The sequence below is a fragment of the Nelumbo nucifera genome, chromosome 4, assembly GCF_055504915.1.
Source record: "Nelumbo nucifera cultivar China Antique chromosome 4, China Antique-T2T, whole genome shotgun sequence".
NCBI classification, from domain to species: Eukaryota; Viridiplantae; Streptophyta; class Magnoliopsida; order Proteales; family Nelumbonaceae; genus Nelumbo; species Nelumbo nucifera.
In genome coordinates, this window is record NC_142652.1 from 47,465,865 (window position 1) to 47,479,777 (window position 13,913).

Genomic DNA, 13,913 nt, shown 5'->3' on the forward strand with positions numbered 1-13,913 from the left:
ATTCAAAGATGGTGATCGGAAGGCTGATGAATTATGAAGAAGCTCTAAGGATGCAGGAATGAAATCAAAAGGACTAGATGGATGACAAGCAGAATGACAGTTGTAGTGCAGTGGGTCCATAACCATATGGCTGACACTTTGCCTAAACAAGGGGCTACATGTTCTGGGAAAAGTTTTAACTATAAAAATGGGAAGAGGTCAGGGCCTCTCCAAAGGAAGATTGTAATTCAGATTGTAAATTTGTATATTTTAATATTAATGAAATTCCTGTTACTTATCAAAAAAACACTTTGCCATTAAAGCAGATGAAATTAAAGATGCAATCCATCAAGGTGGTAATCTAATATGATTCAAGTATTCTCTGTCCTTAATGCCCCCAAGTTTATAAAATAAGAGAGAAAGTTGAGGGAAAGTTCTTAAGGAATTTCATAAATTTTTTAAGAACTTTTCCCCAACTTTCTGTTTCTCTCTTATTTTCTATCAAACCAAACATAGATTAAGAGTAACAAGTTAATCTTAGCCATCAAAGTATTATATTTAAATTAACCTTGTACAAAAGGAATTGATTGAGAAGAGACTACCAGTTCTGCATTCCAGAACTCATTGAGAAGCATGCCCATGTAGATAGTTCTTGTACAAAAGGAAGGAACCACAATGAGATGAGCCTACCAGGTCATAAAGGACATCGCATATGGTCTTAAAAACAGGGTCATCTTTTTATTTTCTAACCAAACTGAACCTGATCTGCCATGAGAAATTAACACTTGCTTTTGAGCACCAAAACCTTCATTTGGGTTTTTTATTGGTATTCCTTTGGGTAAATATTGTTCTTAGGAGTTGTTGGAATTTGGAAATGAGCTCTGATGTGTAAAAGAAGGATAATATTATTCATTAGATCCATGTAATTAGAAAGAAACAAAAAACTGCTAATAAAATCAATAATATAGCAATCCACCTTCACTTTACTTCAGAAAACATCCTCAAGAAGGAATCAAGAGTCTATGACCAAAAGAAATTACTCTGACAAAGCAATATGTGAAGTTTGAATTCTTCATGTTAGTGAATATTAAAACTAGAGAAAGCATTTCCAATGCCAAAAACGAAGAGCTAAAATGGGAAGTATCTAGATAATTACCTTGGTCAAGCGAAGTTTGTGCCGTTTAGATTTCAATCTTTAGCAACAAGTGAAGTTATAGTTTTGCCAAAACATTTTAGGTCTTATTGGCTACATCAAGAAGAACTGCACACTTATAGGGACTTTGAGTGCCTTGCAGTCATTTCAATCATCTGAGTCACTTGCAGATAAGCCATCACATAAAGAACTGACAGAGAAGGATAACACTTAAGTACTAGAAGCCTTTTCAGTAGCAGACTCCTCGTTGCCTCCCAAATCAAGACCCATCTCAAGCTTCTTCCATGCATTTAAAAAATTAGGAGGAAACTTCTTCTTCACCGTCTTGATTAATCTTTTTGCCTCTTTCAATTTGGAATTCTTCACCAGCCCTTCGACCAAAGGTTTCATTGTCCCAAAATCCGGAATCTTGTCCCTCCTTACACTATCTTCGTAAACCTCGAAACCCCTACCAAAATCCCCATTCCTACATAGATAATATATATAAGTCCTAAAAGTTGCAGCATTTGGAAGACACCCATTTCCCTCCAGACCCTCATAAACTTTCTTAGCATCTTCAAGCATGTCATTCTTACAGTAACAAGTAAGCAGGTAATTGTAACTGATAGTGTCAGGCTTCAGTCCAGCTGAGCTCATCTCACCAATCAATGCCAGTACAGCCTCTGGTTTCCCATGGTGAACATGCATTATCCGTACATTATAAGCCGTGGTATCTGGAGAACAACCCTTCGCAACCATTTCATCCCAGATTTGTTCGGCTTCTTCTGTCTTCCCCTTTTTATAAAGAGCATCTAAGATTGTTGTATAAGTAACTGCAGTAACTTCAACATCTTTCTCTTTCATTTCTTTAAGAATCTTAAAAGTCGACTCGGGTAAGTCGGACTCGCATAACGATTTGATCAAGATACCATAAGAAATTTTGTCTGGAGAAATACCATACTTTTGTGAGATTTCAGAAAAAAGTTTGGGTACCTGATCGAATTTCTTGGACTGGTTACAGGCTGACAGGAGAGCATTGAAGGAGATCGCTGACCTCGGGGTGCCAAGCGCGTTCATCTGATTGAACGTTTGGAGTGCATGATCAAACATACCCGCTCGACCATAGGATCTAATTAAGGTGGAAAGGAAGGGTTCTTGGGTGATTTTAGGGTCTTTCTTGTGAGATTCGATTAGTTTTTCAATGTCGGAAAAACGACGAGATTTGGCAAGGCGCTTGACGGTGAGGTCTTGAGCGTACCGAGAGGAGACCGGAGAGCTGTAGCGGTCGGAGACAGAGGAGTATATAGCAAGGGCTTTGTCTGGGTCGTGCTCTGATCGGAGTCTTGCTTTTGCCGCAGAAATGGATATTGCAGAGGAGGTAGAGAAGCGACGGACATGGCGTATGGAGGACAAAGAAGACATTTTTTTTTGGCGTTCTACGGTTTCGTTCTATCTCGCTATGGTTTTTGTTACCTTTTAGGGTTTTGCAGTTGAGCGGGTAGGGGGTTCAGTACTGTTTAGGGTTTCGCCCCTCACTTCCCCATTTTGGCTGATATTTCAGATTTCATATTTGTGCTCCCACAGACCACAGTCGCAGACTCACGGCTGCGTAGGCTGACTTTCCTGGAGCACCGTTTCGAAATGCTTACGATTTACGAGTCATAGAAGTAGGAGATCTGTTAATGGGCTAGCCCAATAGCCCAGTCCATGAAAAGCCCGCTAGGGCGCTAGGCCCCGTGTTCTTTTGCCGGACTCTGCTATTGGGCATGTCAACATCTTCCCAAGATTCACCATGACTGTCTCTTAAAATTCATGGTTACTTTTCAAAACCTCCAAAAATAGTCTAGACTCAAGGGTGTCAATGGATCGGTTTTGGATTGGACCCCGTCCGATCCAAAAATCAATTTGGTCGGATTAAACAGAGCCATAAGATATATTAGATTGGATTAATTCGGTCCAAAATATTTATTAGATTAGATTGGACCAGGCCCATCCATAATAAATTTATATTAGATTGGGTTGGATTAAGCCAATATCTGGTCCATTGATATAATATAATAATATAAGTGTGAATGGATCGGGTTTGGGTTGAAAGCAAGGTCCAGACATTGAATTGGACCGGTCCAAAATATTCATTGGATTGAATTGGATCCGGTCCATCTATAATGGACTCGTGTTGGACTGGATCAGATTGGACCAAATCCCATCCAATTGACACCCCTATCTAGACTCCAGATCACCCACTAACAAAATAAGTTCCAATACCCTACCAACATGATCTGACACCACATATCTTATACATGATGGGTTTCATTTTATGGTGGGTCCCAGTCTTATGGTGAGATGTGCGGTGTTAGATCTTGTTGGAGATCCCAACTCCTTCATGAAGCCCCCCCCCCTATCATTAAGTTTTATTGTTTCAGATTCATCCATCCATTAGATCATCATTAGTGACCATTAATATAAGTTGTTCATATAAGCATTTAAGTATTTTACATGACCAATTGCCCCTAAATGGCCAATAAAACTTATTAAATATTTTTATGACAAAATTACCCCTGATTGGGGCTTGGGCCCATACTAGGCTCTCAAATTTTAGAATTGGGCCTGGACCGAATACTTCAAGTTCGACCTAGGCCTGAAGTATTATTTAATAAGGTTGACTAGCCATTTTAAGGATAGTTTGATCATATAAAATACTTAAATGGTCACTAGCAAACATCTAACGAAAATCTAACAAAATGTGGGTTTTGTACAATAAAGCACACTGACAAAGGGCTCCCTATAGATTTTAAAAAGTCATGGTGAGTTTTAGATAATATCCCTACATAAATTCATGAGGAGATTTTCCCACATGCAATTGAATTCATACATGCTTACAAATTGTGAGCAGAGTTTTAGCTTTAAGGGAATCCCTTTGCCTATTATCAATCATGCCTACGAATTGATAAATAGATGTTTAAGACTGGGACCCACTATAATATTAGCACCCACCATGTCTAAGATGTGCAAAGATAGATCATATTCGAGCATGTTGGAAAAAGTTTTTTGTTGTGAGTTGAGCCCCTTGAATAATGAATAGTCTTGTTGTTGCTCTCCACCATTGTTTGAATGTCATTTATATTTAAGCTTCTTCGCCAAGGTGGATGTTGCTTCTTTTTTATGTGGTTTATGCATGGGTGATCATCTTCAACCTAACCCAGCCCAGAAATTCCGGGCTTGGGCTTGGACTTGGGTTTTGTGTTTGGCCCGACTCATATATATTTATATTTGTATTATTTATACATATAAATGTGTTATTTGATGTTATGTTTTATATTTTATAAATAAATATATAATATGACACTTATAATATATATAAATATATTTCATGCTACAAATATATAAAATAGTTTTTATACACACATATATATATATATGATAATATAAAATATTGCATGTATTCAATATTTTACACATAAAATTCATGGGTATAGACTTTCCCATGATCACCCCTAAGTCTATGGTAAGTCGAGAGAGAGTGGCCTTCAACTACTACAATGTTGTTATGCTACATCCCTCTATGCTCAATTTGGAATGAGTATTAAATACAAATATGCAGTGAAAAACCTTATATTTTGTATTGTACATATTTATATGTGTACTCTTTCCAATCGATGTATTTGTTTCTTTTCCTTTCAAGTTTTGCAATTTGCTTATCTTTGCTGACATTCTCATAATTACAATTACTCTAGTTATTGAGAACTTGTAGATATTTATTTTGTCTTATTTTTCTCTGGATCTACAAGATACAGGACCATTTAATGGAGTTATTGAGCTCTAATATCACTAACCCTACTAACTACACTGTCTTTACTTAATCACTTTAAATTTATTATAATAATTTCTTTAATTATTATTTCTTATTTACTGTTCAACTATATTTACATTTTAGCAGATAATTTGTCCTTGAAATTCTGATAGCACCTAATCACTACTTGAATCTCAAGTTGATTTTACTTGGATAGTTGGTCCTTCTCTCACCTATCATATTGTAGAAGGTCCTCTATGCTACTAATTAGTGATTACTCCTCTCTCTCTCTCCAACTGCTTAGGCACACACCACCATGTGCAACTACATTTAAGCTTATTATTTATTTATTTTTATTTGTTTTTTTTCAACAATTATTTATATTCATTTGTTTAATTGTAAAACCACTAACCAGATAGCTAGTTTCAAATCTTAACTATTATATTCATTCTTCAGTTGTTATCTCCTTGTTAGCAGTCATTATTATTATTGTTCTTATTTGTTGATTGCTAATCCATATAGCTACTGCTATCTTTTCTTTTTCTTTTCTTTTTTTTTTTTGTAGCTACAATTTCTTTTGTTTAGCAATTACATTAATCAAAGAGTAACATCTTGATTAAATCCTAAACCAAACTGATTAAGCCTAATCTTTCGCTGCATCTTGATATTCATTGTCAAGAAGGCTTAGCTTCACTTTGAGGGGAAGTGCTTTAAGCTTGATTATCTACAATCATGGAGTTCAAAATTGAATAAAGATCTAACCAATTCAGCCCCAAGCCATTAGTCCCAACAAAGGAAGCTTTTCTCACTCTCTCCTTCCTAATATATATGATCCATGTTAACCTAATATTCTCATCTAATGGTTAAGATGTTAAATCTATATATAAATTAAATAAACCATTTTGACCTACTCGGGCCAAACAGTTGAACTGATAACCCAAGAAACCAGATAGAAAAGCGGATCCGTTTCTGGTTCGATTTTTAAAGCCATGATCCACAAAATCCTATTCCTCCAATGCTTCATTCTCCATCCACTCATCAATTGCCCTTTTACGGCTTCTCCAAAAGGTAATTAATTGCCTTTTGTAGGCTTTTAAAGGATTTCTCCTTGTATAGTGTTGTTATCCATATCTCTCAATGGTTACAAGTGAAAGTAATTGAATTGATTACTAGTACATAGATATAATCATTAGTTGACAATATGACCAAATAAAGAAATTAACTAGTTTGATATTGATGAATTGTTGCAAACCTGTAGTTATGAGGGAACGACTTTGAACATACTAAAATGGTATCAGACATGATCGTAAGTGAAATTGAAAGACAACTAATTGAATCAGCTAAATCTAGTTTATTTCCTAGAACTTTGTATTAAAGATGCCTCAAGACCAAAAAAAAAAAAAAACTCCGTACTAGGATGGTGGGCACATGATGTTTGATGATTCTCATTTTATTTATTACTAGCGGGGGCTTGTGTGATGCACGGGATGGGGCACCCTTCTTTGTCCCTCACCTCCGTAAGTTAAGACACTACTTCATCCCGCTCCAGTTCAGGTAGCGGGGCGGGTCTGGGGTGACAATTTGAGAATATTTTATAAATGAAATTATGAGAACCTAGGACTATAAGAATATGATGAAAACTTAAAGATAATTTAAAAATTAATATTAAATCAATGGATATTTACTAATTTACCATCAGCTTCGGGGAATTATATGCAAACCACATCCCTAATTTGGGACAAAAATATTTTCCTTGTCCCCATCCCATCCAAGTTTAAGATTTGAAAAAGCTTGCCCTGTTTGGGGCATGGCAGGGTAGGGCCCCAATTTCACAGGGAAAATTGTCACCCCTACAATTCTAATAATTTTCTATAATTAATTAACTAACAGCAAATTAAATAACAATAAATTAAAATATTTTATGATAATTTCCAAAAAATTATTGAAACTGCTATTGATTAGTAGTATTGTATAGTAAATTAATCATTTACAATAACAATAAACGAATGCAAATTATTTACTTTTGAAGCCTAAATTAGTTACTATTAATCAAAGTAAAAGTAATTATAGTAAATTAATGTAATTATGGTAAATTACATTATTTTTAATTAAAAGTAAATCATTTGTTGTTAATTAATGTAAAACCAGGTATGATCAAAGTCAACCAAGTGGTCCAAATCGGTGTGGATAGACTTAATAATTTTTCTAAATTATTTATTGAATTAATAATGGATTTTTATTTAAATAATTATGAAAAATTTTTTGATAGATTAATTTCCTAATTTTTTAATAATTATTTAGTTGATTAATAATAATGGATTATTATTTAGTTGAGAAGGTTGTCCCCTATTTATACTTGAGGTTGCCTAGAGGTAGGCAGGTGCGGACGACAAGGATGTGGCCCGGCCCTAAGCAGCACTGTCATCTAGGATCGCTGCGTGCGGTAGTGCCTTTGGTTATGGGTTGTGCGCCGACCTCTACTCTGCATGCACCCTCATTGAGTTTGTCCCGCATGCCACCGTCTGCCACGTGTGTGCATGCCATAGATCTAGGTTGTATGCACCTACATCATTTGCCCCCACTCTCGAGGCCATGGTGGAGGTCTTAGTTGAGGACCTCGGCTTCGCCGAAGAGAGTGTCATCCTTGTTGGGAGGCATCGAGTGGCCTTTCTTGACGAGGATCTCGGTTTCAGCTTTGGAGGTGTAGGGGATAGCCCATTTCTAGAGCGTTGAGACGTAAGCTCTCGCTTGGGCTTCATTGGAGGTAGTTCGATTCGTGAGCGTGTGGACATCATCCTCAACTTCAGAGGGCTTCTGCTGTCTTTGTGGCGGCTACCTTGTTGACTCCATTTCTTGAGAGAACCGTGGAGGGCCAAAAAGCATGAAGGTGTTAGGTTTGGCTTTAGAGAGTTTGGTTCCATGTTTTGTGCGAGTACAAGGCGCATGTGCCCCCTGTTGCGTGCTTCATGAATGGGCTGACGAGTTAGCGCATTGGTCATGCGTCGACCCCTTGGCCAATTACCATCGTGCAAGGTACACATGTCGTGGTCGTGCACGAGACGAGTTTCGGTGTCGAGTACTATCCATGCGTGAGATGGATAAAGTATTTCTTTGTGTCCTATGTCTGGGGTTGGTCGTTTAGGCCGGATTTGGGGAGGATTCGGGCTAAGCTCCCAGTGAAGGAGGAAACTTTGGTGTAGGGGCGATCATGGATCGGGCCCAAGCCAGGATTTGCACTTATGATAAAGGCTATAGCTTAGGCACGAGCCCAACATGGCCTGGGTTCCGGGTCTGAAACATAAGCCCTAGCTAGGTCTATACAGGACCGGGCCATATTCCAGGCCAATGTCACTCATATATAAAACATTATATATCTATATATTAAATGACATAACATGTATATAAACTTATTTTATACATTATATAATACAAAATATTACATATAATATAAATTATACATGTCATGTTATAATATTTATATATAAAATACATAATATAATGTAAAATAACATGTATACATATGTATACATTATACACAAAACGTGTAAGTTATATATGCAGGCCGGGTCAGGCCCATGCCGGGCTTGAAGTATTAAGCCCAAGCCCGGCCCTCAAATTTACAGGCATGATGTGGGCCCAATCCCGGCCCGGGCTTGAACACAAAGCCCAGGCCCAAGCCCAGAATTTCCGGCCGAGCCGGGTTGAAATGATCACCCCTACTTTGGTGTGAGCTGGCTTTGGCTCCACTCGCTTCAGTATGAGGGTTCTACTTTGAGAAGATCAGGTTGCTGAGGAGGGTGTCGGGCAAGGACCAGTCCGGGAAATAGGCTCCAAGGAGGGGAGGCACTGGGCGAGAGGGCACCTTGGCCCTAAGTCGCTGAAGAAGACGCCGGGCAAGGGCCAATTCGAGAAACGGGCACCGAGGTGATGAGGTGCTAGCCAGGAGGGCACCTCGGCTAGTAGGGTACCTCGACCATATTGTTCATAAGGATGGCCGAGGTGAGTACTTGCTCTATTACTTAGAGTTCTTTTTTGTTCTTGCCTTTCTTCTAGTGCGTTGGCTAAAGTAGAGAGTAGTCGAGGGTCGATCGTTTCAGTCATATGAAAGGAATGGGAGCTGAGGAAGTCTCTTGAGGCCGAGACCACGGCCGAGAAGGAGCTGGTAAGCAATCTGAAGGGCGCGCCGAAGGCAATGGACGAAAGGCTACAGGCGTCTAAGGTGATGATGCTCTAAGCTAAGGAAGTGCATCAGCTAGAGGGTTACCCTGTCGAGGAGCGACTTGTGCTAGCCGAAGGGAACACCAAGATCCGAAGGCCGACATATTTCACTGCAGAACGAATCCTGAAAATATAATCATCTACCTCTGACAACCCTTCTTTAACAATTAAGCTCAAAATATATGCATCACATCTCATGTGTAAGAACTCACTTTTTAAGACACTTCCCTTCCAATTACTAAATCTTTTCTTCAGATATTGAATCCCTATATCATTTGAACTTGTACTATCCCCCGTTATAGTGAACACTCTTTCAATGCCCCAATCAAGTAAACACCTCTCAATGGCCTTGCCAATTATCTCTCCTGAATGACCAGAAATTGGACAAAAATTTAAAATTTTTTTGTGCAATTTCCACTCATCATCAATGAAATGAGCAGTGAGACACATGTAACTAAGGTTTTGAGATGATGTCCATGTGTTTGTAGTGAGGCAAACCCTTGATGATAGTTTTTTAAAAAATTGTTTTAACATTTTCTTCTCCTCCACATAAAAACTATAACAATCTCTAGCTACTATGTGACGTGAAGGAATTACAAATCTTAGTTGCATCTTACCACAGAAGCCACAAAACCCCTCTCATTCCACATGCTTAAAAGGTAATTCGTCTACAATAGTCATCCTAGCAAGTTCCTTTCTACATTCATCTTGATCAAATTGGTAAGACACAAGTGATGGTGTGGTGCTCCCCTCTTTAGATCTTTGAAATAAATCTTCCAAAGTCTTTTGCTACTTGTCTATATTATTAAGGGGATATTGTTTACATCTAGACAAGTAATTACTTAAGAAACTAGTACCACTTGCAGATGGACAAGCTAGGTCTTTACCACAATAATTACACTCTACCCTTTGTTCACTTTTGTCCTAACAGTCAAGTTTAGTAAAATGATCCCACACCCAAGATTTTTTTCTAGAAGAAGTGGTACAAACTTCTGAATCAATCTTTGAACTAGCTGGGTGAGATGAATTACCAGCATTACTTGAAGTGCATGAGAAGGAGATGGGTTTATGCTTATGGTTCTAATTAGATGATTGATGGCACTTTGAGTTTGACTCTCTGGCATTGTATTGTTATCACCTGTACTTGACATATATCTCATAAATAAAAAAATGCGTGTGTAATTAGAAAAAATAAACATATGATTTAAGCCAAAAATCCGAATTCTCCATAAAATCAGAAAAAAAAAGACAATGATTTAAGCCAACATTCATTCATTCTAAAAATACAAAAAAAAAAAAAAACCTAAAAGAGGTGTAGTGAGAAAAATATAGTAAATTTCTAAATATATTCATTCATTCAAGATTTTATCCGAATTCTCCATAAAATCAGAAAAATATACAATGATTTAATCTGAATTCTCCATAAAATCAGAAAAAATAGACAATGATTTAAGCCAACATTCATTCATTTAAATTTCTAAATTCTTACAATCTAAAAAAAAATTCTTGCAAGATGAAATGAAAAATACAAACAACATCCATTCTAAAAATATAGAAAAAAAAACTAAAAGAGGTGGAGTGAGAAAAATATACTAAACATTCATTCATTTAAATTTCTAAATTCTAAGTTTCTAACAATCCAAAAAAAAATCATTCAAGCTGAAATGAAAAATACAAACAACATTCATTCATTTTAAAAATTGAAAAAAAAAAACATAAAAGAGGTGCAGTGAGAGGTGGTGATTTGCGAGTGCCAGACTAGTTGCCGATTTGCCAATTGGTGATTGCTGACTTTTTGCCGAGAGAGAAGAGACTGAGTGAGAGTCGATGGTTTGAGAGACAGTGAACAGAACTGAGACTGAGAGAGATGAGAGATTTGAGAGAGATGAAAGATTGAGAGAGATGAGTGACTGAGACTAAGAGAGAAGAGACTGAGTGAGTCTAAGTGAGTCTAAGTCAGTGTCAAGTGAGAGATGAGAGATTGAGAGGAGATGCTAGATGGTCTGAGAGAGAGTGAAGACTTTGAGAGTGAGAGAGTCAGAGAGATGGCTGATGAGAAATTGAGAACCGATGAACATAACTGAGAGAGATTAGAGTGAGAGACATCGTCGATCAGAGGCCAGAGGTTTGAGGCTGTTGCCCGTTGGGGAAGAAGAAGAAGATAGAAAATGATGACTGGGTCTAAGAGAGAGAAGAGAGAGAGAGAGACGGTTAGTCGGACGTCGGTGATACGGTCATCAGAGACTCGAAGCCCGGAGATCGTCGGAGGCTCAGAGCCCGAAGATCGTTGGACGTCGGTGATTCGGTCGGAGGGCAGAGCGCCAAAGGCCGTCGGTCCATTGGGGAAGAAGAGAACTGAGAGTCTGAGAGAGTGAGAGAGAACTCAGAGAGAGGGAAAGAAAGGGGAAAGGCGTGGCGGAGGAGGCCGATTATTAGGGATTCGATTTTAAAAATATTATATACATTATACAATATATTATATATAATATATATTATTAGTATATACCGGTCGGTTCGGTTAGCCACTAGTTTTTTTAATAGGTTAACCGAAATTGAGCCGGAATTAACAATTTTTAATAATATCATACCGAAACTGAATCGACTATTTCGGTTTGGTTTCGATCGACTTTTTTAGTCGATTTGGTTTTTTGGTTCTTTTTGTTCACCCTTACCGGGTAGGTACCTGAGGCAGAGACTTCGATGATCAAGTTAGTATGAGGGGGGTGCAAGGTGGACGAGGCCTGAGGGGTAAACACTCAAATGAGGCCACAAAGAAGACTAAGAGTTCTCAAGCTCTAGCTCTTAAGTCTAAGTTCCAATCTTGTAGGTGTAGATGTCTACCTTGAGAAGGTTCTCCCTTATTTATACTTGAGGTTGCCTAGAGGTAGGCAGGCATGGACGACCAGGATGTGTCCCGGCCTTGAGGAGTGCGGTCATCTGGGATCGTTGCGTGTGGCAATGCCATTGGTTCCGGGTTGCACATCGACCTCTGCTATGCGCGCCCTCATTGGATCCGTCTTGTGCACCATCGTCTGCCACGTGCATACATGCCATAGGTCCGGGTCGTATGTGCCTACATCAACTTCTATTAATTAAGACCGAGTATATACATTTATTGTTTGAAGTGTATCTTAATTATTATTATTCTATTTAATTTGTATCGAATAGTTTAGGTAGATAAATAATCTAATCAAAGTGAACTGATGAAGAGCAACTAAAAAAATTTATTGTAAATTCAATTCACCCTCTCATGGGCGCAACATAGGTTTCTCATCATATTGACAGCTAAAGGAGTACATTACTACTTGTATATGTCTGGTTTTATTTCGGCTTTATCATAGAAGCAACTTTTTTTTCTATTTTGTTGATTGTCTGACACACTTTCTTCTTCCTAATGTATTCATCATCTTGGCACCTATTATAAGGGCTATAAGCCAAGTTGAAGCTCAACTCAAGTTATGGGCTTGAAACATAAGCTTGGGCTCAAGCTTGAACATAAAACCTAGGCACAAAATTCAAATTTCAAGGCGGAGCCATGTTAAAAATGATCACCCCACTAAGATGATTCAACCAATCACTCAATTATAATATTATCTCAGCTCAATCCCTAATCCGCCTTTGATTAGAACCAGTGTTTAGGAAACTGGATCAGATTGGTTGGTCAGATTGATTAAACCATGACTTGAGACCTGACGAGTTCGATCACATTCCATAACCATATTTTTTAAAAACCTAGCGAAAACCAACTGATTGGCCAATTTAACCAAAAAAATTGATTAATCGGTCCCGGATCCATGAAACTACTCAGGTCCTTAAACAATTGCAATTTTGAAACGTGTTTAATAAGACTTGAACCTATAACCTCTTATTTTTATATATTGCTTAATTACTGACGATGTGCAATCTGGTCGCTCTATTGGAAGTCAGCTCGAACGACAAACTAGCTACGTGGTCAGGTCGAATTGCAAGGCAAGAAGATTAAAGTGTTACGGGATGCTTTACCCGATGTGGGCACTCCAATGCTTAAGTTAGCGAAGGAGAGTTAGAGAGAGCTTATAGCTTGTAAGTATGAGAATATGAGAGATAAATCGTACCTACCTTGTGAGGCTGGAGGCGAAGCCTTTATATAGGCAAGTTGCAGTGGGCTTCATGATGCGTGTCCGAGATCACTGACCCGTCTAATCCATAGTTAGCTTCGCACTCGAAGATGGACTCTGAGTAAGCTAATCAGGCTTATCTAGGTCCGTCCAATTTGGGTGGGGTGAAGATAAAATCTGTCGACATGCGCCATGATCCCCATGAGATTGGAGATAGCTAGTTGCCTTCTAGAAGGAGGCTATGTGGCACCTTGGCAAGTCAATGTGTGTGGCGAGCTGCTCGGGCCTTGGTCTAGCTAGGTGATTTGAGGTGCTCGAGGTGACTAAAACCGCCGAGGTGTCTGAGGTTGCTTAAATGTCGCCATATCATTTCGTCGCTCTACGTGTCATCACATCATTGGATAGGCCAAATTATCTCTCATCAATTACCACTATTCCACCTCTTTACCTATGTCAATTAATTACTTTTTATTTTACATATTACTTTATTATACTCATATTTTAAAGAAAATGTAAATTAAGAGACGAACAATAGTCATTTGCTTTAAAGAGCTTTATATCCATCCACCATATTTAATTATATTAAAAGTTATATTATATATAGTGCTATGTCATCATGATTTGATCTTTGGTTCGACCTTGGTTAAACATATGAAGTCTGACCTATGCACAGGGGCAGAGCCAGGGGACCCAGGGG

At 38.2% G+C, this 13,913-nt stretch overlaps 1 protein-coding gene across 1 annotated transcript; it reads right to left on the reverse strand.

Moving 5' to 3' along the window:
* Positions 1-925: 925 nt before the first annotated feature.
* LOC104611808 (small ribosomal subunit protein mL103 (rPPR7)-like) lies at positions 926-2,744 on the reverse strand. Its single transcript, XM_010279034.3, has one exon. The coding sequence runs from the start codon at positions 2,531-2,533 to the stop codon at positions 1,343-1,345; it is 1,191 nt and encodes a 396-aa protein (XP_010277336.1). The 5' UTR covers positions 2,534-2,744; the 3' UTR covers positions 926-1,342.
* Positions 2,745-13,913: the final 11,169 nt, after the last annotated feature.